Raw genomic sequence first — 25,287 nt, 5'->3', positions numbered from 1 at the left:
GCCTGCATTGTTCCTCCCCAGAGCATGCTGCATGAGTGGGCAAGCAGTGTCGACCTGCTGCACGTCCGGACTCCTGGCTTCTACCCCCAGCTGTGGGCGGGGCGTGCGGTACAGTGGCTTGAGGGCGGGGAGCTGGAACCCCTGGCTCCTACCCCCAGCAATATGATCCTAGCCCCTGCCCGGGTGATGCTCAGCGAGCCGGACCCCTGTGGTACGCATGTGAATGAGGGATGCTGGGGGGGCAGCAGAAACCGCAGCTTCAGCACTTGCCAGGCGCTGAGCTGGACGGGGCGCACGCAGCCAGCGGCCTCCCCGGCCAGAGGCCCCGGCGCGGCGTTTATCACAGCCAAGGATCAGCTGCGAGCTCAGGTAACAGGCTCCGGGCTGCGCGTTCTGAGACAACCCGGATCGATATTTACGGCCCATCAGCTGATCGGAGGCAGATAGCCGCTGCCACCCTCCTTCACCCTGCCCAGTTCCTGCTGGCCAAGGACTTTGCCACCCGGGGAGGGGCTGGTGCTGGCGGAGCTAAGAGGCCGGGAGCTGGAGGGACGCTATTTGCACACTGCACACGGCAGGAGATCGCCGCCCCGGGCGTGTGAGTTGGGACTTTAGTTCTGAGGCGTGCGCCGGATGCCAGAGGATGCCGAGCTGGGGCAAAGGGAAGCGAATCGGCTACTGCCTGAACGGCAAGAAGAAAAAGAAGCTGAACGTGCAGGGGTTTGAGGAGCTCTGCAGGTAGGCGGCTGGCCCTCCGGCCCTCGCCTCGGGGGTGGCTGGGAGCCGTTCAGAAAGGAGCCCGGGTGCACACAATGGATTGGGAAAAGCAGCCGCCCTGGCTGCTTCTGTCTTGGGCAGCCTCCCTGCTCTGCCTCCTCAGCCTGCCGAGGGGTCGACTGGCCACCCCCAGGGGCTGAGCTCGCCCCTTTCATGTATTCATCCCCATTGTATCATTGGGGAAACTGAGGCACCGTGTGGCTGAGGCCCAGACCCTCAGAGGAATGGAGACTCCTAACTTGCAGTCCTACCCATGCAGCCTCAATGTGGCTGAGGCTATGGACTCAACAGGGGACTTGAAACCCACTTTCCCACAGCCTAGGTGGGTAGCCCTGCTGCTGCCTACACAAGCCATGTTAGCTACAGGTTCTGTGCCCACTGCGTAGTCCATAGCCTCCTCCCTCGGCATGTTGTCCCAAATGAGCCCCCAACTTACAAATGCACAGCATCACCCAAAGTCAGCCTCCTCTGGAGCGGAGCACCACACCGGCTAATTGTAACCATCCCAGGACCTCCATAGGGGAACTAGGTCCCACAGCCTCCTGCTTCTATTGAAACCTAAGAAGTGAGCAGTAACGAATGTCCTAGCTGGGGGAAGAAGATGGGACAGTTGGCTGAGGGCCCTGTGGAAAATCTCTGCCCCACCCCCCCGGGATCTGAGAGAGGAACACAGCAGACAGAAACTCAGTTGCTAAGATCCTTGGCCTTTCCATGGCACTGGGTCGGTAGGGTTACCCACGTCTGGCATATGGGGAAACTGAGGCATGGAGGCACACGCTCCCCTTTGCCCCAACAGGGGATACAGTGCGTCAGCAGCAGAGCTGGGGGCTGAGACCCCAATTCTAAACTGTTAGGCCACAATGCCCTTCCTAAACTGGAGAAAACGGATCCAGGAGTGCTGACTCCCAGGTCCCAGCCCCTCTCTGCTCTGACCATTAGACACCACTCCCTTCCCTGAGCTGGGAATACAGCCCAGGAGCCCTGACTTCCAGCCTGCTTTCCTAACTCAGAGGCCACACGCAATGTTTCGCATCCATATGTGGAATAAATTTTGTTCTGTGCACTGAGGCACGAGTGAATGTGCACCACCAGGAGAAATACAAACCTGGCTGTGGGCACCAATCAGCTCCTGAGCAGCCACACAAGCTCCCAGCGCACAGGGAACCCTGGCCACACCCCTACTCGCAGCTGGGGAGAAGCCCGGGCTTGGAGGTGTGCCACTTACATCTTGCACTGGGCTGTCAACACGGGTCAATTTCCCTCCGACTTTCCTCCGGGCTTCCCCTCCCCAACATTGCAGCTCCGAGCATTAAACCAGCCCCATGCGGGTTTGTACAGCAGGCAGCAAGCAAAGGGCCCAAGCTCTGCGGGCTGGAGCCGGCTTCCCTTTGGTTCAGGCCAGCTCTGGCTTGTGTGGTTCTTTGCAACACCAGCGGGTCCTTCGGCCTGAAGGAGACGGGGATCTGGACCTAGCCAGCACTCTCTGCCCTGAGCCCCAGCCAGCCCGGAGAGCTCGAGGTATTTTACCCAGGACGTTGGTATAATCAGCCTCATTTTACACCTGGGGAAACTGAGGCACAAGGGGACATGACTGGCCCCCACTCACAGAGCCAGGGGCTCCTGCCTCCATCCACTAGGCTACGCTGCCTCTGGCATCCTAGCCTTTAGGAAGCAAAGGGACTTTCTCCTAGTCATGACCAGTGTTTGTGTATCTGTGAGACGGGCCATGGCCCTGCTCTACATCCATTACCGGGGGGCTGGACAGCTCCAAACAACACAGATCTGTGGGCTGCAGCGCTAGCTCTCTCCACCCCAGACTCAGCCCCGGCCCTCGCCCCCAAGCACCAGCTGCCCTCGTAGTCCCCCAGCTCGCAGGTCTGCTTCTGCATCCGTCACTCCCCCCACCCCAGGGCTCATTCACCGTGGGGCAGACGGCTTGGAGCCTTCGCCTCCCTGCGGAGCCTGCTCCCCCGACCCCAGCTGCCTCAGAGCGTGGGGGTCGGCCCTAGGGACTGAGCCAGGGATGCTGGGATCCTTTCCCTGACACCGATTGGGCCCCTGGTTTGCAAAGCACGACAGGAACCTCCTTCATCACGTGACTTGCCAGAGTTTAGGGAGGTTCAGCTGAGATTGTGCCGGGCGCCCCCAGACCCCCCCGAGATCAGGGCCCGTCGGGCCGGGCGCCCCCAGACCCCGGCCGAGATCAGGGCCCGTCGGGCCGGGCGCCCCCAGACCCCGGCCGAGATCAGGGCCCGTCGGGCCGGGCGCCCCCAGACCCCGGCCGAGATCAGGGCCCGTCGGGCCGGGCGCCCCCAGACCCCGGCCGAGATCAGGGCCCGTCGGGCCGGGCGCCCCCAGACCCTGGCCGAGATCAGGGCCCGTCGGGCCGGGCGCCCCCAGACCCCGGCCGAGATCAGGGCCCGTCGGGCCGGGCGCCCCCAGACCCTGGCCGAGATCAGGGCCCGTCGGGCCGGGCGCCCCCAGACCCCGGCCGAGATCAGGGCCCGTCGGGCCGGGCGCCCCCAGACCCTGGCCGAGATCAGGGCCCGTCGGGCCAGGCGCCCCCAGACCCCGGCCGAGATCAGGGCCCGTCGGGCCGGGCGCCCCCAGACCCCGGCCGAGATCAGGGCCCGTCGGGCCGGGCGCCCCCAGACCCTGTCCGAGATCAGGGCCCGTCGGGCCGGGCGCCCCCAGACCCCGGCCAAGATCAGGGCCCGTCGGGCCGGGCGCCCCCAGACCCCGGCCGAGATCAGGGCCCGTCAGGCAGGGCGCCCCCAGACCCCCCTGAGATCAGGGCCCGTCAGGCCGGGCGCCCCCAGACACTCCTGAGATCAGGGCCCGTCAGGCCGGGCGCCCCCAGACCCCGGCCGAGATCAGGGCCCGTCGGGCCGGGCGCCCCCAGACCCCGGCCGAGATCAGGGCCCGTCGGGCCGGGCGCCCCCAGACCCTGGCCGAGATCAGGGCCCGTCGGGCCGGGTGCCCCCAGACCCCCCCGAGATCAGGGACCGTCAGGCCGGGCGCCCCCAGACCCCGGCCGAGATCAGGGCCCGTCAGGCCGGGCGCCCCCAGACCCCGGCCGAGATCAGGGCCCGTCAGGCAGGGTGCCCCCAGACCCCCCTGAGATCCCCCCAGACCCTCCTGAGATCAGGGCCCGTCGGGCCGGGCGCCCCCAGACCCCCCCGAGATCAGGGCCCGTCGGGCCGGGCGCCCCCAGACCCCGGCCGAGATCAGGGCCCCGTGGGGCTGGGCGCCCCCAGACCCCGGCCGAGATCAGGGCCCGTCGGGCCGGGTGCTGCCCGGACACAGAGTGAGAGGCAATCCCTGTACAAAGCACTCAGTGTCTAAACAGGCAAAGGGAGGATTTGATGCCCCATTTTACAGATGGGAAACTGAGGCACAGAGTGAGGTGAAGCAAAATGCAGGACAATGTAGCACTTTACAGACTAACAAGATGGTTTATTAGATGATGAGCTTTCGTGGGCCAGACCCACTTCCTCAGATCAAATAGTGGAAGAAAGTAGTCACAACCATAGATACCAAAGGATACAATTAAAAAAATGAACACATATGAAAAGGACAAATCACATTTCAGAACCGGAGGGGGATGCGGGGGGGGGGGGGGGGGGAGGAAGGTAAGTGTCTGTGAATTGATATTAGAGGTGGGGAGAGTGGGATGTCTGTGAGCTAATGGTATTAGAGGTGATAATTGGGGAAGCTATCTTGGTAATGGGTAAGATAGTTTGAGTGAGGTGATTTCAAGCTCACAGCAGCGTGACTCATGGCATCACCCCATGGAGCACCCCCCTGTGTGCAGAGATTAAAGTCTCTCAGGGCTGGTACATGAAGGCCCACAGAATAGATCAGCTCTCCCCCCCCCCGCCTTATCTTATCTCTCCACTTCCCTTATCTCCAGCTTTCCTTCTCCCTCCCTGCCTGTGTCCCTCACACTGACTCTGCCGGTCCCAGGGCATCGCCTTGTGGCCTTCGACACACAGCGAATGAAAGTCCCTCTTTAGTATGTGTATCCCCGGTTGCCACAGAAGGTATCAAGGCGCCGCCCAGACCCCGGCCGAGATCAGGGCCCGTTGTGCAGAGCTTTGCACAAGCGCGTGCTACACCCCAGCTGGCACTGGTAGAGTTGCCAGGTGTCTGGTTTTGAGCCGGACAGTCCAGTATTTGAGCTTTCTGTCCGGAAAACAAATTGAGAAAATACCGGACATAGAAATGTGGGGTATTTTCTAATTAAGTTGTTATTATTATCAGGAGTATCTGTACGTAGTTGCGTGTCTACCAGCCAGGCAGCACACAACGACGCAGTAGAGACAAGAGGGGCGGGGCTGGGGTGGGATGGAATCCGTGGGGCCAGATTCACCCATGCGCCCTGCCAGGACCGTGAGCGGGACAGTCAGCACCCTGGGATCTGTGTGCACCCGGGCCAGCCCCGCTAGCTCTGTTCCCCCCAACCCCCTCCTGGCCAGCCCTGCTTCCTGCTGGCCGGTTCCCCCTACTCTGATCTCCTCTGGCCAGCCCCGCTCCCCCTGCTCCCCTCCCAGCTGACCGATTCCCCCCCGGCCAGCCCCACTCCCCCCAACCCCCTCCTGGCCAGCCCTGCTTCCTGCTGGCCGGTTCCCCCCTACTCTGATCTCCTCTGGCCAGCCCCGCTCCCCCTGCTCCCCTCCCAGCTGACCGATTCCCCCCAGCCAGCCCCACTCCCCCCAACCCCCTCCCAGCCAGGCCTGCTTCCTGCTGGCCGGTTCCCCCCTACTCTGATCTCCTCTGGCCAGCCCCGCTCCCCCTGCTCCCCTCCCGGCTGACCGATTCCCCCCCGGCCAGCCCCACTCCCCCCAACCCCCTCCCAGCCAGGCCTGCTTCCTGCCGGCCAGCTGCCTCCTGCCCTCCAATCTCCTCCAGCCAGCCCCACTCCCCTCCTGGCCGGTCCCCCCCGCATCTGAGATCAAGTGTATCCGGTATTTTTTTTAAACCATCTGGTAACCCTAGGCACTGACATAACAAAATCAGGTGTAACTTACACTAGTGTCGGTTCACGCGAGGCCATATAGCCACTGATGTCCCAATACAAGTCTCCCAGCTGGCCACGGAAGGTTTATTCCAGAATGACTGTCCTCGCACACACCCGCCCAAGTAACAAGAGGCAGTGTGAATTGAAACTGCTGTGGATACTTTGGACCAAGCTTGGGTAGATCCACCAGGCTAATGGCCGTGGTTCTTGCCTTCATGTGGAAGGTTTAAATCCACGTTGGAGTGTTGTGCTTAAAAGAAGCACCCGGGATCTTTTTCAGAGGGCTAAGGCAACACGCCACATTTATTGAACATACATAGATCAATCAATACTTATCATATGCATAGGACACATCACACTCACGCACTCACACACTCACACACACACTCACACACACACACACACACGCACACTCCATCTTGTTACCAAAAGTTGCTCCCCCTAACTACACTAGCCAGGTGAGTTAGATGGGGGAGGGGTGGAGCCGGGCTTCTGCGGATCCGGATCGATGCTCCCATGTTGACAAGATGAAAACCCGGGGTCCCTCTGCAAGATGCCTCCTATTTATCCCTCTCATGCAGCCAATTAGTCGTCACCTGGCCTTTCCTAATGCTGCTTCGAAGAGTGTTCTTCCAAGGGCAGCACTTGCTGCTTGACTCCCAAGGCGTCTGTCTGTCCAGTCTTCTTAATGAGCTCACTGCACAGGTATTGGCTTGGATCTGGCTCCCAGACCTTCTCCACCCTGGCAACTGCTGCTGGAGGGGCTCCCCTTCCATTCTCCATTCACACCTCGTTCATTTCAACAGGACAATCAAGGAAAGGGGGGAGCTCAAAAGACAGTTTTTTCTTACAAGATCTATCTATATAAAAAGGAAAGTTTCTCTTAATGCAGAGTTCTAGGAGAAAAGTTCCAGAGATTCTCTAAGACACTGAACAAAGACAGATCTAAAAGGACGAGCTCTTAATACAAAGTTATATGAGAGTGACAACATTACAGGGATTTATCCACAGGAGCAGCCCCGGGGAGAGCAGGGCGAACCCCAGGGCGACATCACCGATTTCTGTACAAGAGCCACATAGGCTCGATTTGCAAAAGCGGCGAGGAGTCCTGTGGTACCTTAGAGACTAACAGAAGTGTAGGAGCATAAGCTTTCGTTGGCAAAGACCCACTTCGTCAGATGCAGGCAGTGGAAATTCCAGAGGCAGGTAGAAATATGCAGGCCAGGATCAGGCTGGGGATGACGAGGTGGATCCAATCAGGGAGCATGAGGCCCACTTCTAGCAGCTGGTCTGGAGGTGTGAATTCCAAGAGAGGAGAAGCTGTTCGATTTAGCTTCCGTCTGGCCCCATGAAAGCTGAGGTGACAGAAGCCTGGGTGAGGCAGAAATACATTTCAACATGGGCCGTTGCACCCCTTGAAAGCTGCCCAGTTTTGCTGGGGCTCCAGGCCTTTGCAACGTCACTTCTGTTGGGAGGAGAAAGGGATGCGACAATGCAGCCGCATCCTGGTCAGAAGAGCAGCAGGCAGCTGCCTTGTGCAGAAATTCCCATGCCTGCCCCTCCAGTAGGCCCTGTGCCCAAGAAACCATCCCTCTGCGTCCTTCCAGCAATCCACAGCCCAGAGAAAACACCACACCAGGCTCGGCTTAACTCTGGCCTGCTGTGCTTTGGGTGGTAAGTCCCCAGTGTCTGCAGCTTCCTTGAGCCCGAAAAGGGGCTTCATTGCTCCTCCCATTGAGCCTGCAGCAGGGAGCTCAGCCCAGAGAGGCCTGTGATTGGCTTTGGAGTAGAGATGATTAGGGCTGAGATCATCTAGTCCAACCCCCTGCTCAGTGCAAGACCAACCCCAGACAAAGGAACTTGGACCTTTCAGCATGACCCTCCTTAGGATAAAATGGAGCCTGGTTAGCCTACAGATCTGAGTACAATCCTAGAGTCCCAGGGCTGGAAGAGACATCTGGAGTCAAGCCCAGCTCCCTGCCCAAAGCAGGACCAACCCCAACGCAATTGTCCCAGATTTGTCAAGCCAGGATCTAAACACCTCCAGGGACAGAGATTCCACCCCCTCCCTAGGGAACCCAGCCCAGTGCCTCCCCACCCACCTCGGGAAATCGTTTTTCCTAATATCCAACCTAGACCTCCCCCACTGCAACTTGAGACTATCGGTCCTCATTCTGCTATCCCCCACCCCTGAGAACAGCCCCTCTCCATCCTCTCTGGAACCTCCCTTCAGGGAGTTGCAGGCTGCTCTCAAATCCCCCCTCACTCTTCTCTTCTGCAGACTAAACAGACCCAAGTCCCTCAGCCTCTCCTCAGAGGTCATGTGCTCCAACCCCTTAATCATTTTGGTTGCCCTCCGCTGAACCCTCGCCAATGTGTCCACATCCCGTCTGTAGTGGGGGACCCAGAACTGGGCACAATACTCCAGATGTGGCCTCACCAGAGCCAAATAAAGGGGCCTAATAACTTCTCTGGATCTGCTGGCAATACTCCTCCTAATGCAACCCTCATATGCCATTAGCCTTCTTGGCTACAAGAGCCCCCTGCTGACTCATATCCAGCTTCTCATCCACTGGAACCCCCAGGTCCTTTTCTGCAGAACGGCTGCTTAGCCAGTCGGTCCCCAGCCTGTAACAATGCTTGGGATCCTTCCATCCCAAGGGCAGGACCCTGCACTTGTCCTTGTTGAACCTCATCAGATTTCTTTTAGCTCAATCCTTTAATTTGTCCAGGTCACTCTGGACCCTCTCCCTGCCCTCCAGCGTATCTACCTCTCCCCCAGCTTAGTGTCATCCGCAAACTTGCTGAGGGTGCAATCCATCCCCTCATCCAGGTCATTAATAAAGATATTGAACAAAACCGGCCCTAGAACCGATTCTTGGGGCACTCCGCTAGAAACCGACCGCCATCCTGACATCAAGGGAGTGATCACGACCTGTTGGGCCCGACCTTCCAGCCAGCTTTCTACCCACCTTACCGTCCATGTATCCAATCCATACTCCCTTAACTTGCTGGCTAGAATATTATGGGAGGCCGTATCAAAAGCTTAGGTATATCCCATCCCCTGCCTTCCCCATGTCCACAGAGCCAGTTACCTCATCATAGAAGCTAATCAGATTGGTCAGGCAGGACTTGCCCTTGGTGAGTCCGTGTTGGCTATTGCCGATCACTTTCCCCTCTTCCAAGTGCTTCAGAAGGGATTCCTTGAGGATCCCCTCCATGATTTTTCCAGGGCCTGAGGTAAGGCTGACTGATCTGTAGTTCCCTGGGGCTATGTCTAGACTGCAGGCTTCTTTTGGAAGAAGCTTTTCTGGAAGAGATCATCTGAAAAAACTTCTTCCAAAAGAGAGCATCTACACAGCAAAAGTGCATCGAAAAAGTGATCTGCTTTTCCGAAAGCTAGCGTCCACATTGAATGGACACTCTCTCGCATGTATCTGTGATTGCTATGAACGGAGTGACCACCAGAGCACCTGTGCTTTTTCCTCTTCCCTCTTCTTTCGAAAGAACTCCTCCTTCCCCGTCCACACGCCTTTTTGCAAAAGAGCTCTTTCGGAAAAAGGCTTCTTCCTCGTAGAAAGAGAGTTACCAATGTCGGAAAAACCCTGCTGTTCTTTTGAGTTTTTTTCAAAGGAACGCGATTGCAGTGTGAATGTAAGTGAAGTTTTTTCGAAAGAACTCTGCAGTGTAGACATACCTGGATTGTCCTTCTCCCCTTTTTAAAAGATGGGCACTACATCTGCCTTTTTCCAGCCACCCAGGACCTCTCCCGAGCTCCACGAGTTTTCAAAGATAATGGCCAAAGGCTCTGCAATGACATTTGCCAACTCCCTCGGATGCATTAAATCTGGCCCCATGGATTTGTGTATGTCTAGCTTTTCTAAATAGTTCTTAACCTGTTCTTCCCCCACCAAAGGCTGCCCACCTCTTCCCCATACTGCGTTGCCTAGTGCAGTAGTCTGAGAGCTGACCTTGTCTGTGAAGACAGAGGCAAAGAACGCAAAGTACTTCAGCTTTTTCAGTAGGCAAGGACAGAATTACTGTGGGGAAACTGAGGCAGGGAGCGACTAAGAAGTGACTGGCTCAAGTCTGCATGGGAAGGCTGTGGCAAAGGCAGAGGAGGTTGATCCTGTGACACCTGCACCCCCATCCTGTACGCTGACTAATGCTGACCAAGTTTCCTCTCTCAGCCAGGTGCCTGGGTTCAAATCCCTGACTCTGTTTTTCTTTCTTTTTGTTTGCCCAGGAAGCAAGGCTATGAAGTCATCGAGGTGAGTCTGAGCCAGACAGGCTGCCCAGGAGGAGTGGGGGATGTGGGGCGAGGGGGGCAGGAGCATGATGGAGAAGCAGATCTTATGAGGAAGCTGCCTCCACTGAGGTTGGGACCCAGAGAGGAGAGCCCCCGCATCTGCTCCCTACTGCACCCCATCGTGCTGCACTGGGATCAGCACTGAGGTGCCCCCCGGTTCGACTGTGCCGGTCTCCTCGCTGCGGCAGTGCTCAGAGCAACGCAAATCCGGCTGGAGGACGCTGATAGACGACTGGGGGGAACTCAGGTCAACGACCAGGCTGCCTGGACACCAGGGTGATGGGCTCCCGAGTCGGAGCAGGCAGGAACCCGTCACCTCCCTCTGCGGAAGGGCTGAGGCTTTAAGTGCCCGTCTTTGTTTGCTGGAGCCGGGATCGGCCCCGTGTGTCAATAAGAACTGGTTTCAACTGACAGGCACTGGCAAAGTCCACAGAGATAAGGCGAGAGTCGTTACCGGCTGGCACCGGGCAACGATGAGCTAGCTGGAGCTGATCCAAGAAGGCGTCCAGGCGGGTGGGCGTGAAAGAGCCTGGCGCTTTGTTCGCTGGTGTGTGGCCGTTCCCCCTCCTCCCGGGGTGATGAATCATCCTAGCTTGCAGATAGCACAAAGGGCTCCTCCTTGCCACCAAAAGGCATCCACCTCTGGGGTGGGGCAGAGCAGCTGATGATAAAGGGATCACTTGACCACACTTGGGAGCATTGACCTCTGAGAAGGGGCAGTTCCTCGCCCTGAGATGCAACCACTTCTGGGGAGGGACGTACTGCTCGCTTTGCCTGCTCTGCTGCACTAGTGCTCCGCCCTGGAGGTGAACCGGGTGCTAGAATGTCTTTGTGGCTTGGAGCCAGCTGTGTTGGCTACCGGGCAGTGCCCAGGCTGGTGGCGGGGGCCAAAGGCTGACCGTCAAAGGATGCTCTCAGGAGGGGGGGGGGAGTTTTCTCCCCACAAAACGCTGATTTGTCCAAATGGAGATGTACCCTGAGTAAGGCATTTCAGGTCAGGCCAGAGGCAGCAAGCAGCCAGCCGGGGAGATGGGGGTGTGATGCTGGCAGGCACGGCTCTGCAGTGTGACCTCCTGCACCCCTCTCCCTGGATCCTGTTTGAAATTGCGGGCACCGGAGAATCCGCCAGGCTAGAGCCCCTCCCTGTTCAAACTGCAGCCTCTGTGCCCCATCCGCAGGCATCTGCCTTCACCTGCCAGCCTTACCGGGGCTCCTGTCCCTGCGCGGCCGGAGCTGGCTGAGAAATCCCACCGAGGGCTCAGCACGTCAGTCTGCCAGCAGGCCAGCTGGGTGATGCTGAAGTCTCCCCGCAGAGCTCTGCCGAGCTGTCACTGGACCCAACAGCTAAAGCCGCTACTGAGGCAGGGAGCTGTGCAGCTGCCTCCTTCTCAGACCCACTCTGAGCGTGAACAGCTCGGACCCGGGCACGTGTCTGTTCAGAACCACCCAGCCATTTATGGGCCTAGCACGTCTGCCACACTTCCCGGGGCTGGGCTGGCCCACCGGGCCAAGGTCTGAATATTCAAAGCCAGGGCTGAAGGCGAGTCTTTCCCCGCTCTCCCAGGCCGCTTTGCTTGGCTTTTAGAAAGGAGTCCGAACCCACAAGCAGGGCCCTCGGTGTCTCACGGGACTGGCCGCAGCACAGAGCAGAGGGGGAAATAGAGCAAATCTCGCCGCTTCTCATCCTACATCCCTGTTCCGGGGCAGGGGCTGGGGCTGTCCGGCCAGGGGACGCCTTTCTCTGCGTTTTGTCCCGGTGAGGCTGGGGGATGTCGGGAGACCCTGACCGTTCTCGTGGGCCCCTTGGGCCCCGGCCTCACGCCAGCCCCCTGCAGACAAGGGATTTAGTTTCTGCTTTTCCTCCCCTTCCAGATTGACCTGACCAAGCCCCTCTGCGAGCAGGGTCCTTTTGACGTCATCATCCACAAACTCTCCGACCTGCTCCTAGAGGCTGAGTACGACAGCCAGTCCCACCAGCTCATCCACGACTTCCAGGTAAGGACGGCTGGGTCCATGGGGATCACTCATCTGACTCCTGGCCCCGCCAGGCCATCCTGACCTTCCCCTCCACAACTCCTGCTGCTACGGGAGCAGATTTTAAGAAATCCCGTCTTGATTTTTAAAATGGCCCGTGACGGCCAATGCACCACAGCCACTGGTAGCTGTAGCAGGGCAATTCCCCTGTTAGAAACAGACGCCCTAGTTCTAGTCGGAATTTTTCTAGCTTCAATTTCCAGCTACGGGGTCTTGTTAGACTGTCCTCTGAGAGCTGCCAAGCTCGGACAAATGTCTTGGGTTTGAATTGGGCTTATTTAGTCTGGAAAAGAGAAGACTGAGAGGGGACGTGAGAGCAGCTTCCAAGTGTCTAAAAGGGTGTGACAAGGAGGAGGGAGAAAAATTGTTCCCGTTGGCCGCTGAGGACAGGACAAGCAGCAACGGGCTTAAACTGCAGCAAGGGAGGTTGAGGTTGGACATGAGGAAAACCTGCCTGTCGGGAGGGTCAAACACTGGGATAAGTTGCCTGGGGAGGTTGTGGAATCTCCATCCCTGGCGATATGGCAGAGCAGGTTGGACACACGCCTGCCAGGGTCGGGCGAGATGGTGCTGGGTCCTGCCATGGGCGCAGGGGACCGGACTCGATGACTCTCGAGGTCCCTGCCAGCCCCAGGACTCTAGGACTCTGCCCCCGTGTAGGTCCTAAGAGACGGCTCAAGCCAGGTTCTCTGGTGAGCGAAATGGACGGCGCTCTTGGCGTGTCTCCACCAGGCAGGGTTTCTCACCCTTCGCTCCTTCCCGTGACTCTCCTGGGCCCTTCTCCAATTCACCAGCATCCTCCGCGCCCAGTGGGTCTGTCGGGAGCCTCACGCAGGGTCCAGCTGGGGAGCGTGGCCTAGTGGTCACAGCCCCAATCCCGGACTGACAAGGGGACTGTGGAGAGGGGAACTCAGGCCCTCCCACTGCACCTGGCTCCAACCCAGGGCCCTTTGGGCGACCAGTAATCTGGCAAGCACAGCCTCCCGGGGCCTTTCCTTAGGGCCCTTCCCCAAGCCCCAGAGGTCAGAGGCGGTTACCAATGTCCAAGGTCCCTCTCTGGCTGTCTCTGGGCTGGGACCCCCTTCCCTTGGGAAGCTGTGCCACAGCCTGAGGCGTCCTGCTGCTCTGTGCGGCCGGCGTGGGGGCTGCTCACCTCCAGCTCTGTAATTCCCGCCGACGGAGCATTGCTTAGAGTTAGTGTGTAGGGTGGGGCTGGCTGAGCCCCGAATAATCCCATGTCGCCACTGTGGGGTTTGTACGACCCATCACAGGACACCAGCCCCAGACGCAGGATCCCAGAGGTCCAGGCCAAACACAGGGGGAAAATAAGCTCTTGAGAGACGCTTGAGTGTCCGGGGTGTAGGAGCACATGGTGTCTTTGTCTCCCACTGTAGCTCAGGATACAGTGCTCCTTAGGCTCCGTCGCTCGGACTGCTTAACATGCCTCTTGGGCTCCATCGCCCAGACTGCTTGACGTGCCTCTTGGGCTCCGTCGCCTGGATTGCTTAACATGCCTCTTGGGCTCCATCGCCCAGACTGCTTGACTGGCCTCTTGGGCTCCGTCGCCTGGACTGCTTAACATGCCTCTTGGGCTCCGTCGCCCAGACTGCTTGACTGGCCTCTTGGGCTCCGTTGCCCGGACTGCTTGACTGGCCTCTTGGGCTCCGTTGCCCGGACTGCTTGACTGGCCTCTTGGGCTCCGTCGCCCGGACTGCTTGACTGGCCTCTTGGGCTCCGTCGCCTGGACTGCTTGACGTGCCTCTTGGGCTCCGTCGCCAGGACTGCTTGACGTGCCTCTTGGGCTCCGTCGCCTGGACTGCTTGACGTGCCTCTTGGGCTCCGTCGCCAGGACTGCTTGACGTGCCTCTTGGGCTCCGTCGCCAGGACTGCTTGACGTGCCTCTTGGGCTCCGTCGCCAGGACTGCTTGACGTGCCTCTTGGGCTCCATCGCCCGGACTGCTTGACTGGCCTCTTGGGCTCCGTCGCCCAGACTGCTTCACAAAGCACTCAGATGTGCCTCCAGTGGCTCGTGAGCAGGGAGCGGATCAACACAACCCCCCAATGGCTCCATCACTTTAACCCCTCCCATCACCCCATGCTAATGTCACATGTTATCTTTCACCGTTCAGACCTATGTGGAAACCTGCCCCAGCACCCTCCTCCTCGACCCATTGCCAGCTGTCCGGCCGCTCCTGGACCGCTTCGAATCCTATCGCCTCCTTCAGGGCCTTCAGGATCAAGGTAGGCGACGCTGGGTCCCTCTGGTTCTCTGACCTCCAGCTGCAAGTGTCCCCATCACTGACGGCGGCAGCTCCCTCGCATCCAGAAGGGGGCGCTGTCGGACTGAGGGAGGCACGCCCAGCGCCCGAGGCCTGAGGGCCCGGCTAAGGAGAGGTGGCCACTGTGAAAGCATCGACCCTTGGCCTGCTAGCAGGGCTGGGCCCATGGAGCAGCAGCAACGTGCGCACTGGGAGCCAGGGGTTCCAGCCCCATGGGCAGGGGGGAAGAGCCCCAGGGGGGCAAATTTCCTTGGTCTTCTCCCTTATTTCCTCCCCCCTGCTCTGCAGACAACTGCATCTTCTCCCCACCCTATGTGGAGCTGCCCAGCGGGACGGGGCACGACGCGGTGGCACGGATCCGGGAGCAGGGCCTCCCCTTCCCCTTAAGTGAGTGACCCAGCACCTCCTTAATACCTGGGGGGGCAGGCCATGGGCGCTCAGTGCCGCTGCTGAACCAGACCAGCGCAAGCCAATCAAAATGCCTCCCCCCCAGCCCTGACACCCAGGAAGTTGCTGTGCACCCGTCGTGCTGGGCTTGCAATGAGTTTCCAGGCCTTGGTGCACCAGCCTGCCCTGCCGTGCTCAGCCAGGGCAAAGCAGGGCTGGAGTGGGAGAACAGCCTGCTGCTGGCTTGTTCCTTTGGCTCAGTTAGTAGCCAGGCTCTCCCCAAGGCTATGTCTACACTGCAGGCTTCTTGCGCAAGGGCACCCATGGCAGTGTGGACACGCTCTTGTGCGAGAAAGCTCCGATGGCCATTTTAGCCACAGAGGATTCTTGCACAAGAAGCCCCTGTTGCCCGTCCACACTGTCCTCTTGCACAAGAGGGCTTATTCCTTGTGGGGAGAGAATAACTCTTGCACAAGAAGCCCCTGTTGCCCGTCCACACTGTCCTCTTGCACAAGAGGGCTTATTCCTTGTGGGGAGAGAATAACTCTTGCGCAAGAAGCCCCTGTTGCCCGTCCACACTGTCCTCATGCGCAAGAGGGCTTATTCCTTGTGGGGAGGGAATAACTCTTGCGCAAGAAGCCCCTGTTGCCCGTCCACACTGTCCTCTTGCACAAGAGGGCTTATTCCTTGTGGGGAGGGAATAACTCTTGCACAAGAAGCCCCTGTTGCCCGTCCACACTGTCCTCATGCGCAAGAGGGCTTATTCCTTGTGGGGAGGGAATAACTCTTGTGCAAGAAGCCACTATTGCCCGTCCACACTGTCCTCTTGCACAAGAGGGCTTATTCCTTGTGGGGAGGGAATAACTCTTGTGCAAGAAGCCCCTGTTGCCCGTCCACACTGTCCTCTTGCGCAAGAGGGCTTATTCCTTGTGGGGAGGGAATAACTCTTGTGCAAGAAGCCCCTGTTGCCCGTCCACACTGTCCTCTTGCACAAGAGGGCTTATTCCTTGTGGGGAGAGAATAACTCTTGCACAAGAAGCCCCTGTTGCCCGTCCACACTGTCCTCTTGCACAAGAGGGCTTATTCCTTGTGGGGAGGGAATAACTCTTGCGCAAGAAGCCCCTGTTGCCCGTCCACACTGTCCTCATGCGCAAGAGGGCTTATTCCTTGTGGGGAGGGAATAACTCTTGTGCAAGAAGCCACTATTGCCCGTCCACACTGTCCTCTTGCGCAAGAGGGCTTATTCCTTGTGGGGAGGGAATAACTCTTGCGCAAGAAGCCACTGTTGCCCGTCCACACTGTCCTCTTGCACAAGAGGGCTTATTCCTTGTGGGGAGGGAATAACTCTTGTGCAAGAAGCCACTGTTGCCCGTCCACACTGTCCTCTTGCACAAGAGGGCTTATTCCTTGTGGGGAGGGAATAACTCTTGTGCAAGAAGCCACTGTTGCCCGTCCACACTGTCCTCTTGCACAAGAGGGCTTATTCCTTGTGGGGAGGGAATAACTCTTGCGCAAGAAGCCCTCTGTTCTGACGCTTTCCTGTACATTTACTTGCGCAAGAACACACGTGCAGTGGAGACGCTCTGCAAGTTTTTGCACAAGAACAGACGTTCTTGCACAAAAAGCCTGCAGTGTAGACGCAGCCTTAGGGTGTATGGGGCCCTAAGCAGTACTATGAAACTGGTGCCCTGATACCCGACACACGGGGGGAGGGGGTGTTTGTGGGTGTGGGTGTGTGTTGTGGGTGTCTGTGATTTTATCATCTTCAGCCACGCACCAATGAAATAGTTTTAAAGCAAATGTTCAGCTCCGGCCCTGCTGACTGGCAGAGTAAATCCAGAAAGAGCCCATCTGTCCCTGGGCTTGGCCAGTGTTGTGAAATGGCTTCATTGCCACATGAATGGCTCTGCCACAGGGTGAGGGTGCTGCTCACGGCTCTGCCAGGCTTGCTCACTCTTCAGTTCACTAGACCCTCTCCAGAGGAGGCAGAGCCGCAGACCAGGCAGGGGACAAGGTGGGTGGGTGGACATTAAGACCCAGGGGTGCCCCAAATTTTCAGGTGCTGCATGTCCTGCATGTGGGTAAGGACGGCCCTGGCAGTAGCAGCTTGTGTGCCACAGGGATCTGGGTTCAAATCTTGGGGGTCACCTAGGCGGGGCTGGTTCTTACATTTCCCCCTAAGGCAACTCTGGCCAGATAAACGGCAGAGTCAGGGCCTTATTGCCTGTGGCGGGTACAGGGCGGGTACCGGGTCACAGTGGACCTCAGGGCTGGAGGGGCAGTGTGCAGGGCAAACCTGCGCTCTGGCTAGTCCGTGTCCATGCCCAGCCCTGAGGGAGAACTGGTCACAGGGGGCCCGGCCTCAGTCACACCCCAGCAGCTCAGGAGGGAGGGATTTGAGTCAAAAGTTACGCGTCCAGGAAGCCCCGATTGGCTCTTTCGTGGAGGGCTGGAACGAGGGGCAGGGTGATGTCATGTCACACTCAGTTGTCTCCTCCTCTTCCTCCCTCAGTCTGCAAAACCCGGGTGGCTCACGGACCCCGCTCCCATGAGGTCAGTAGCAGCGCGTCCCAGAAGTTGCCTTTAAAGGGTCAGCTGTAGCTCCTTCCCACAGCAGCTAGCCCCTGTGGAGGATAATGGCCTATTACTGCTGCTTGTTAATGGAATGGCTCATTTAGCTCACGCAGTGGAGGCCTGCATGGCGGCATGGGAGTTTGTGGGTTCAGATCCCACCACAATTGCAGGGGGGGGGAGGTTGGTATAAAAGCAATAGGAGACTTTGAGGTTGGGGGGTCAGAAAAGAGGGGGAAGAGACCTGTCAACCCACCGAGTGGCGGTGCCAGAGATCTGGGTGGGGTCAGCACTGGGGCCGCTGGGAAGTTTCCCATTTCATTAGTTTTTGCCAGAAAATGTGGGTTTTCGAGCACACAAAATGTGTCTGCTTCCCACTGGAAAAATCCAATGTCCTCAGGAGAAAAGGAGCACACTGCTATTTGGAAACAGGGGAGCTGCAGCTGGGACCTTTCTTCCTTCTCCCGGGATACACCAGGATATACCGTGGGCGCTCTCCTTCAGCTACTTTGGGCCTCTTTTTCATTCTGTGGACTACATTGCCCATGATGCACCACTGTGGCTCAGGAGGGGAGAGCTGGGTTCATCATGGGAGATGTAGTCCAGCTAGGAGCCCCCCCCCACCTGTTGAGGTATGAGGCACCTGAACTACAATTCCCATGAGGCACCAGGACTGTGTTTGAGCCCCTCCTCCCCACCCATTCTCTGCCCCTCCCAGTCATTGTTCTGCAGCCCCAGGGGTGCGTCGGGGGAGACCATGCCTCCCTGCATGCTGTGAGCCCAACATGGAGCATTGCATGCTGGGAGCTGTGCCCTCTCACAGGCCACACCTCTGGCCCTAGCTGTAATCGGCTGCTGGCAAGCTGCCATGGCAGCCAGGGCTGGCGGGAGGCTAGAAGGGGTGGAGCTAAGGAAGCCCCTCCCCTTTTCTCCTCCCGCGAGAGGCCCCCTCCAGACAGGTCCCTGCCCATCCCCCGGCTCTTCTCTGCCCTCCCCGCCCCCCAGATGGCGCTGATCTTCAACGAGGCGGGGCTGGAGGAGGTGAGCGCCCCCTGCTTGCTGCAGAGCTTCGTCAGCCACGACGCCACCCTCTTCAAGGTCTTCGTGGTGGGCTCCTCCCACTTCGTGGTGCGCCGGCCGTCCCTGAGGAACTTCCCGCCAGGGCAGTCAGGTGCGTGGGGGCCCCGGGGCGGGAATTGACAGGCTGGGGTCCTCCAGCCCTCAGGCGTGGTGGGGGAGCCACTAGCGCCAGGCCTGGGGTGGAGAGTTCAGTGCCACCTGCTCCTATCCTACCAGAGAAACAGGGCTGAGCCCCAGCACACTCACTGCACGGGTGGCAGTGGGGTTGCTCCGCAGGCAGCTGGAGCCCAGCTGTGCGACCAGGCTTGTGCGGCCGCTCCGGAGGGATTCCAGCACCCCCAGCTAGGGCCTGGGTTTCGACTGGCGGCGCAGGCAGGGGCCCTGCACAGTCCTGCAAACCGGTGCCCAGTGCTCAGCGGTGTGATTTCAAACCGCCGCCTGTCGACTAGCACAGGACCGTCAGAGACGGCCCATCTGTGCCTGGGCTTGGCCAACACCCATTAGCACTCCAGTGGCTCTGTCACAGGCTCCATGCGCTGCGCATGGCTCTGGCAGGCTTGGTGACTTGGACGTTAAGGAAGAGCTACAGAGCAGGGAGAGGAAGAGGCGGGTGGGAGCAGGAGACCCGGGGGGTGCCCCAGATTTTCGGGTGCCCTACACCATTGTGTATTCTGCATATGAGTAAGGACAGCCCGGGTGCACATTCACACATGCCTTGGTGCACATAAAAAACTTATTCTGCACATGCCTGGGAAAGATTAGAGGGAACTTTGGTTCATATGCCCTCACCCCTCAGAGTCAGAGCCAGGTCCTCAGCCAGGGTCAATCCTCCATCGCCACACTGGGGTCAAGGGAGGCCAGCTCGGGGTCAACGCCACGGGCATCACCAGAGCCCATCAGCGACAGACTGCACAGCTCTGAGCTGGTCGCAACTGAGCCCAGCGTCTCTGAGCCCCCGTGCAGGAGAATTGCCCCGGCAAGGCCCCAGCTCACCTGAGCTGGACTCACGACCTCGCTCTGTTCCTTACAGCCCGGAAAAGCATCTTCTTCAACAGCCACAGCGTCTCCAAGCCGGAGTCCTGCTCCCGCCTGACTGCAGTGAGTACGGGCGTGCGGGTGACACCGGGAGGCTGCCGGCTGGGTCGCGGTACCAGAGCCAAGGTGGGGAAAGGAGGGGGAGTGAGCACAGCAGGGAGGATGGTGCAGGAGCGGGCAGCAAATCCATCCCACTCAACATGCAGCGGGAGAGAGCAATGCAGCAGCCCCGAGCGGAGGGGCCTGACGTGGCCCCCATCATTGGTGTCTGGGCACTTCCTCCCCCCCGTGATCTCCTGCTGAGAGGGGACACAGGGGCAGCCTCAAAGGAACCCTAGTGAAGGGAGCAGAGGCTGCGGAGGCAGGAGACTGAGCCTCCATCATGGCTCTTGGCTGGATGGATTGAACCACTGGCCCCAGTAGAACGCTCATGACTGGTTCTGGGGTGCAGCTTGGACAGGCCCAACCAGAGCCCACTGCGGCTCTAGGGGGCGCTGTGCTACAGGGAGTGGGGCCAGGGGCTCACTAGGGGGCGCTGAGCTACAGGGAGTGGGGCCAGGGGCTCACTAGGGGGCGCTGTGCTACAGGGAGTGGGGCCAGGGGCTCACTAGGGGGCGCTGAGCTACAGGGAGTGGGGCCAGGGGCTCACTAGGGGGCGCTGTGCTACAGGGAGTGGGTCAGGGGCTCACTAGGGGGCGCTGTGCTACAGGGAGCAGGCCAGGGGCTCAGCAGGGGGCGCTGTGCTACAGGGAGTGGGGCCAGGGGCTCACTAGGGGGCGCTGTGCTACAGGGAGTGGGGCCAGGGGCTCACTAGGGGGCGCTGTGCTACAGGGAGCAGGCCAGGGGCTCAGCAGGGGGCGCTGTGCTACAGGGAGCAGGCCAGGGGCTCAGCAGGGGGCGCTGTGCTACAGGGAGCAGGCCAGGGGCTCAGCAGGGGGCACTGTGCTACAGGGAGCAGACCAGGGGCTCAGCAGGGGGCGCTGTGCTACAGGGAGCAGACATGGGGCTCAGCAGGGGGCGCTGTGCTACAGGGAGCAGGCCAGGGGCTCAGCAGGGGGCGCTGTGCTACAGGGAGCAGACATGGGGCTCAGCAGGGGGCGCTGTGCTACAGGGAGCAGGCCAGGGGCTCAGCAGGGGGCGCTGTGCTACAGGGAGCAGGCCAGGGGCTCACTAGGGGGCGCTGTGCTACAGGGAGCAGGCCAGGGGCTCACTAGGGGGCGCTGTGCTACAGGGAGCAGACATGGGGCTCAGCAGGGGGCGCTGTGCTACAGGGAGCAGGCCAGGGGCTCACTAGGGGGCGCTGTGCTACAGGGAGCAGACATGGGGCTCAGCAGGGGGCACTGTGCTAGAGGGAGCAGGCCAGGGGCTCAGCAGGGGGCGCTGTGCTACAGGGAGCAGGCCAGGGGCTCACTAGGGGGCGCTGTGCTACAGGGAGCAGGCCAGGGGCTCAGCAGGGGGCGCTGTGCTACAGGGAGCAGGCCAGGGGCTCACTAGGGGGCGCTGTGCTACAGGGAGCAGGCCAGGGGCTCAGCAGGGGGCGCTGTGCTACAGGGAGCAGGCCAGGGGCTCAGCAGAGGGTGCTGTGCTACAGGGAGCAGACATGGGGCTCAGCAGGGGGCGCTGTGCTACAGGGAGCAGGCCAGGGGCTCAGCAGGGGGCGCTGTGCTACAGGGAGCAGACATGGGGCTCAGCAGGGGGCGCTGTGCTACAGGGAGCAGGCCAGGGGCTCAGCAGGGGGCGCTGTGCTACAGGGAGCAGGCCAGGGGCTCAGCAGGGGGCGCTGTGCTACAGGGAGCAGACATGGGGCTCAGCAGGGGGCGCTGTGCTACAGGGAGCAGGCCAGGGGCTCAGCAGGGGGCGCTGTGCTACAGGGAGCAGACATGGGGCTCAGCAGGGGGCGCTGTGCTACAGGGAGCAGACATGGGGCTCAGCAGGGGGCGCTGTGCTACAGGGAGCAGGCTAGGGGCTCAGCAGGGGGCGCTGTGCTACAGGGAGCAGGCCAGGGGCTCAGCAGGGGGCGCTGTGCTACAGGGAGCAGACATGGGGCTCAGCAGGGGGCGCTGTGCTACAGGGAGCAGGCCAGGGGCTGCTTTTTCATCCGTCCTAGCAGCAGGCACGTGTCCCTCGCCCAGACCTTTCCTCCCTCAGCGTCATTCCCGGGAACGCCCTGGGGCCCCTTCCCCGTGACTCCCCCAATCCCAGGCTGTTCTCTGCCCCTTTCTCAGCCAGATGATGTGACGCTGGAGCCCCCCCCCCCTTCCGACAGTGTTGTGAGCCGGGCTGTGCGGGGCCTGCGCACCAGCCTGGGGCTCTCGCTCTTTGGGGTGGATCTGATTGTGGACAAGCAGTCGGGGCGGTGTGCGGCCATAGACGTCAACACCTTCCCAGGTGAGTGGCTACGAGTGGGGGAGGGGCCCAGCAATGGGTGCTTGTCCCTCTGTCGATACAGGCCTCTGTCTCCCAGTGGTGCGCCCGGGGGCACTGCATTGCAAGGAGTCGAAATGAGCAGGGCACAAGCGATGTTTCAACAGAGAGTGCACAGAGAGCTGCAGCCACCTCTGGGGTGGGGCAGAGCAGCTGTTTATACAGGGCTCCCTCACCCGGCACCAAGATGCAGCCACCTCTGGGATGGGGCAGGGCAGCTGTTTATACAGGGCTCCCTCACCCGGCACCAAGATGCAGCCACCTCTGGGATGGGGCAGGGCAGCTGTTTATACAGGGCTCCCTCACCCGGCACCAAGATGCAGCCACCTCTGGGATGGGGCAGGGCAGCTGTTTAGCACGTAGCGTTTGGACGAGTCCCGGGGCACCCTGGGACAGCCTGGCTGACACTCTAGTGGCCTCCACAGGTTACGAGGGTGTCCCGGAGTTCTTCTCAGCCCTCCTGAACCACATTGAGACGCTGCTGGAGAGCCACGCGCAGGCGGCCAGGGCCAGGGTGCTCATGGCTGAGTATTCCCTGCACCAGCGGGCTCCGCACCTGGACACAGCCCAAGGGAGCACCCACGACACCGACCCGAGGGCCCCTTGGATGGCCAGTTCCCTGGAGGCCCCAGGGGACAGCAGCTTCTTCACCTTTGCCGTCCGGCCTGCCGTGCTGTCCCAGCACTGAGGGGCGCTGTGCTCGCCTGGGTGTCCAAGAGAGCAGGAGGGATGTTGCCAGTCTCCGCAGGGAATAGTCCCAAACAGCCAACAGCCAGACCCAGCAGGATCTCCCTGGCTCCCATCACCAGCCCATGAGATCAGAGCACTGGCCCTTATCCTGTGGCATCCTCAGCCCCTGCAGTGTGGACCAGCCAGTCAGTCCATATAATGCGGTCCCTCACTCCCAGCTTGGACCAGGCTAAGGCCTCGGGCCATACAACCTAGTATTGCACCTCGCTTTGTGCAGGGACCGGCTCAGTTCTGGTCCAGATCATGCAGCGCTGACCCTCCCTGCCTGGACCAGGCCAGAGCCCCGGGCCATACAACCTAGTATTGCACCTCGCTTTCTGCATGGACTGGCTCAGTTCTGGTCCAGATCATGCAGCGCTGACCCTCCCTGCCTGGACCAGGCCAGAGCCCCGGGCCATACAACCTAGTATTGCACCTCGCTTTGTGCAGGGACCGGCTCAGTTCTGGTCCAGATCATGCAGCGCTGACCCGTCCTGCTTGGACCAGGCCAGAGCCCTGGGCCATACAACCTAGTATTGCACCTCGCTTTGTGCATGGACTGGCTCAGTTCTGGTCCATATCATGCAGCGCTGACCCGTCCTGCCTGGACCAGGCCAGAGCCCCGGGCCATACAACCTAGTATTGCACCTCGCTTTGTGCAGGGACCGGCTCAGTTCTGGTCCATATCATGCAGCGCTGACCCGTCCTGCCTGGACCAGGTCAGCTCACCAGTGTGTACAGTCCAGTAGCGCACCACATTGCCTGGACCGGCTCTGAGCACTGGGATCTCATCGGCGCAGACACCATGGGGCCGTGTAGCTCTGCCTCTTCGGCTCCAGCTCTAGGTAGCCCTTGGCCCTGCCTCAGGGAGCATGGACTGTCCCCGGGCCAGCAGCAAGAGGGCAAAGCTGTGGTAGCCTCCAGCCCCCCACCCCCCCGTTAATTCTAAACACACAAAGGGGTTGGCACGCCCAGGGAGGTGGTGCACAAGAGCTTGACGGCCACGCCCATTCCCGCCCCGGTGTAAGGACGTGGTGCTCTTGGCCATGCCGCATGCTGGGGCCGAGGGACTGGGCCGTCTCAGCACTGAATTGCGGCTGCGGCTGGTTCCCAGCGCTCCCCACCCTGGGTTTCCTGGCCTGGGCCTTGGGCTATGGGGTGGCTCAGCCTCCCGGAGGCATCTGGAAGGCCCAATGCTGAGTGGGAGACATTTTCTTGCAGACTGTGGGGGCGGGGGAGGGGGGGGTCAAAGCTGCCCTGTGACGCTTCAGTGCCAAAAAAAAAAAATTAAGATTTATTTTTAAAAAAAATGGAGCGTCCCGACTGTGATGTCACCAGCCAGAGTTCCTCACAGACCTTCCTTCCTCCAGCTCAGTGGCTGCCAGTTTTATAGAGGGATTCCCTACCCACAATCCTTTGCTGGGAAGGGATGCCTTCCCTAGTCTCTGGGCAACTGACAGCCCATCTGGCCAATCAGCTCTTTTCCTCAGTACCAGCTCTACCAGTCTCCATCACAGCCTGTCATGTTCTGCGTTTGCTTGCTCCACTTTGGCAGCCAGGCAGCGAAACCAGAGCAAGGTATTCTTAGTCCAGATGCAGTGTGTCTACTTGAGGCATTAAGCGGGTTAATTAATTACTCCACTTTAATTTCACACCATCTCAGCACCAGGAATAGGATTCAGGTGTAGACAAGCAACCAACCTCCACGGCTGCAGCCGAGCAGCCCAGATCTAGCTGGCATGGACCCAGCAGAGAGATGTAAAGGTTTCCTGGTGCGTTTTCCACCACAGCTCTGTGCCCTGCGGAGACCCTCACCGTGCCTCCTCCCGCAAGGGGGCAAGCCCTTCCCCAGCCATCGCCTATTGCTGGAGAAAAGTGCAGATACAGGAACCCCAAAACAGCTGCAGCATCTGAACCCATTTTACCCACTGGGAAAAAAAATGGAACCGAACTGGCTCCTTTTGTGCTGAAACATCTCCGTGCCGCAGGGTGAACGAGTTTTTCCCTTGGGGAAATGCAAACCCTTTCAAACATTCAAAATCCAAACATTCCCTTTAGCCCAAAACACCTTTGGGGGGGGGGGGGGGTTTGAACTTGCTGACAGTTTTGAAAATGGGGTTTGTTACCCAAATGATGTTTGTTTAGAATGGCCATCGAACCGAAACAAATCCCACTGCTGGCTCCCAAACGTGCTGTGTCAATGGCGAATCCTTCAAAACGGGAAGTCCCCTGGCTCCACCCCCACGTGCTTGAGAGGGGCCAGGCTCCGCTGCCTCGGGCCCCTGGAAACCCTGATGGCTACATTTTGGTAGGCTACATTACGGGAATAAAAGCAGAGGTGATGGGGGGGGGGTGATGCCCCCTGCCCCTTTGCAGGATCAAGACCACCGCCTGGAGGCAACAGACACAACACTCGCAGGCAGCCAGGGGTGCAGACTCGTTTTCATCTTGCTTTATTGTGCCACAACCACTGGGGTTAAAAAAACCAAACGATCCCCCCACCCAACACCTGAGAGACCAGGTCACCAAGCAGCTACAGGCATCAGCAACTCTGCCTCAGCCACTGGGGAGGGGAGGGGAGGGGAGGCCCCCCCGCTTGAATTGGTAGCGCGGGTGCAGAGCAAGGAGAAATCAGCAAAAAC

At 59.7% G+C, this 25,287-nt stretch overlaps 1 protein-coding gene across 1 annotated transcript; it reads left to right on the top strand.

The window, feature by feature from the left end:
- Positions 1–643: 643 nt before the first annotated feature.
- Positions 644–24,947, top strand: LOC112546611 (inositol-tetrakisphosphate 1-kinase-like). Its single transcript, XM_089770379.1, has 10 exons — positions 644–734; positions 9,992–10,068; positions 11,979–12,101; positions 14,270–14,381; positions 14,708–14,806; positions 17,319–17,359; positions 18,383–18,548; positions 19,488–19,555; positions 21,718–21,880; positions 22,342–24,947. The coding sequence occupies exons 1-10, from the start codon at positions 644–646 to the stop codon at positions 22,602–22,604; spliced, it is 1,203 nt and encodes a 400-aa protein (XP_089626505.1). The 3' UTR covers positions 22,605–24,947.
- Positions 24,948–25,287: the final 340 nt, after the last annotated feature.

The sequence above is a fragment of the Pelodiscus sinensis genome, chromosome 18 (genome assembly GCF_052426305.1).
Source record: "Pelodiscus sinensis isolate ZL-2025 chromosome 18, ASM5242630v1, whole genome shotgun sequence".
NCBI classification, from domain to species: Eukaryota; Metazoa; Chordata; order Testudines; family Trionychidae; genus Pelodiscus; species Pelodiscus sinensis.
This window is presented reverse-complemented; position numbering and strand designations above follow the sequence as displayed.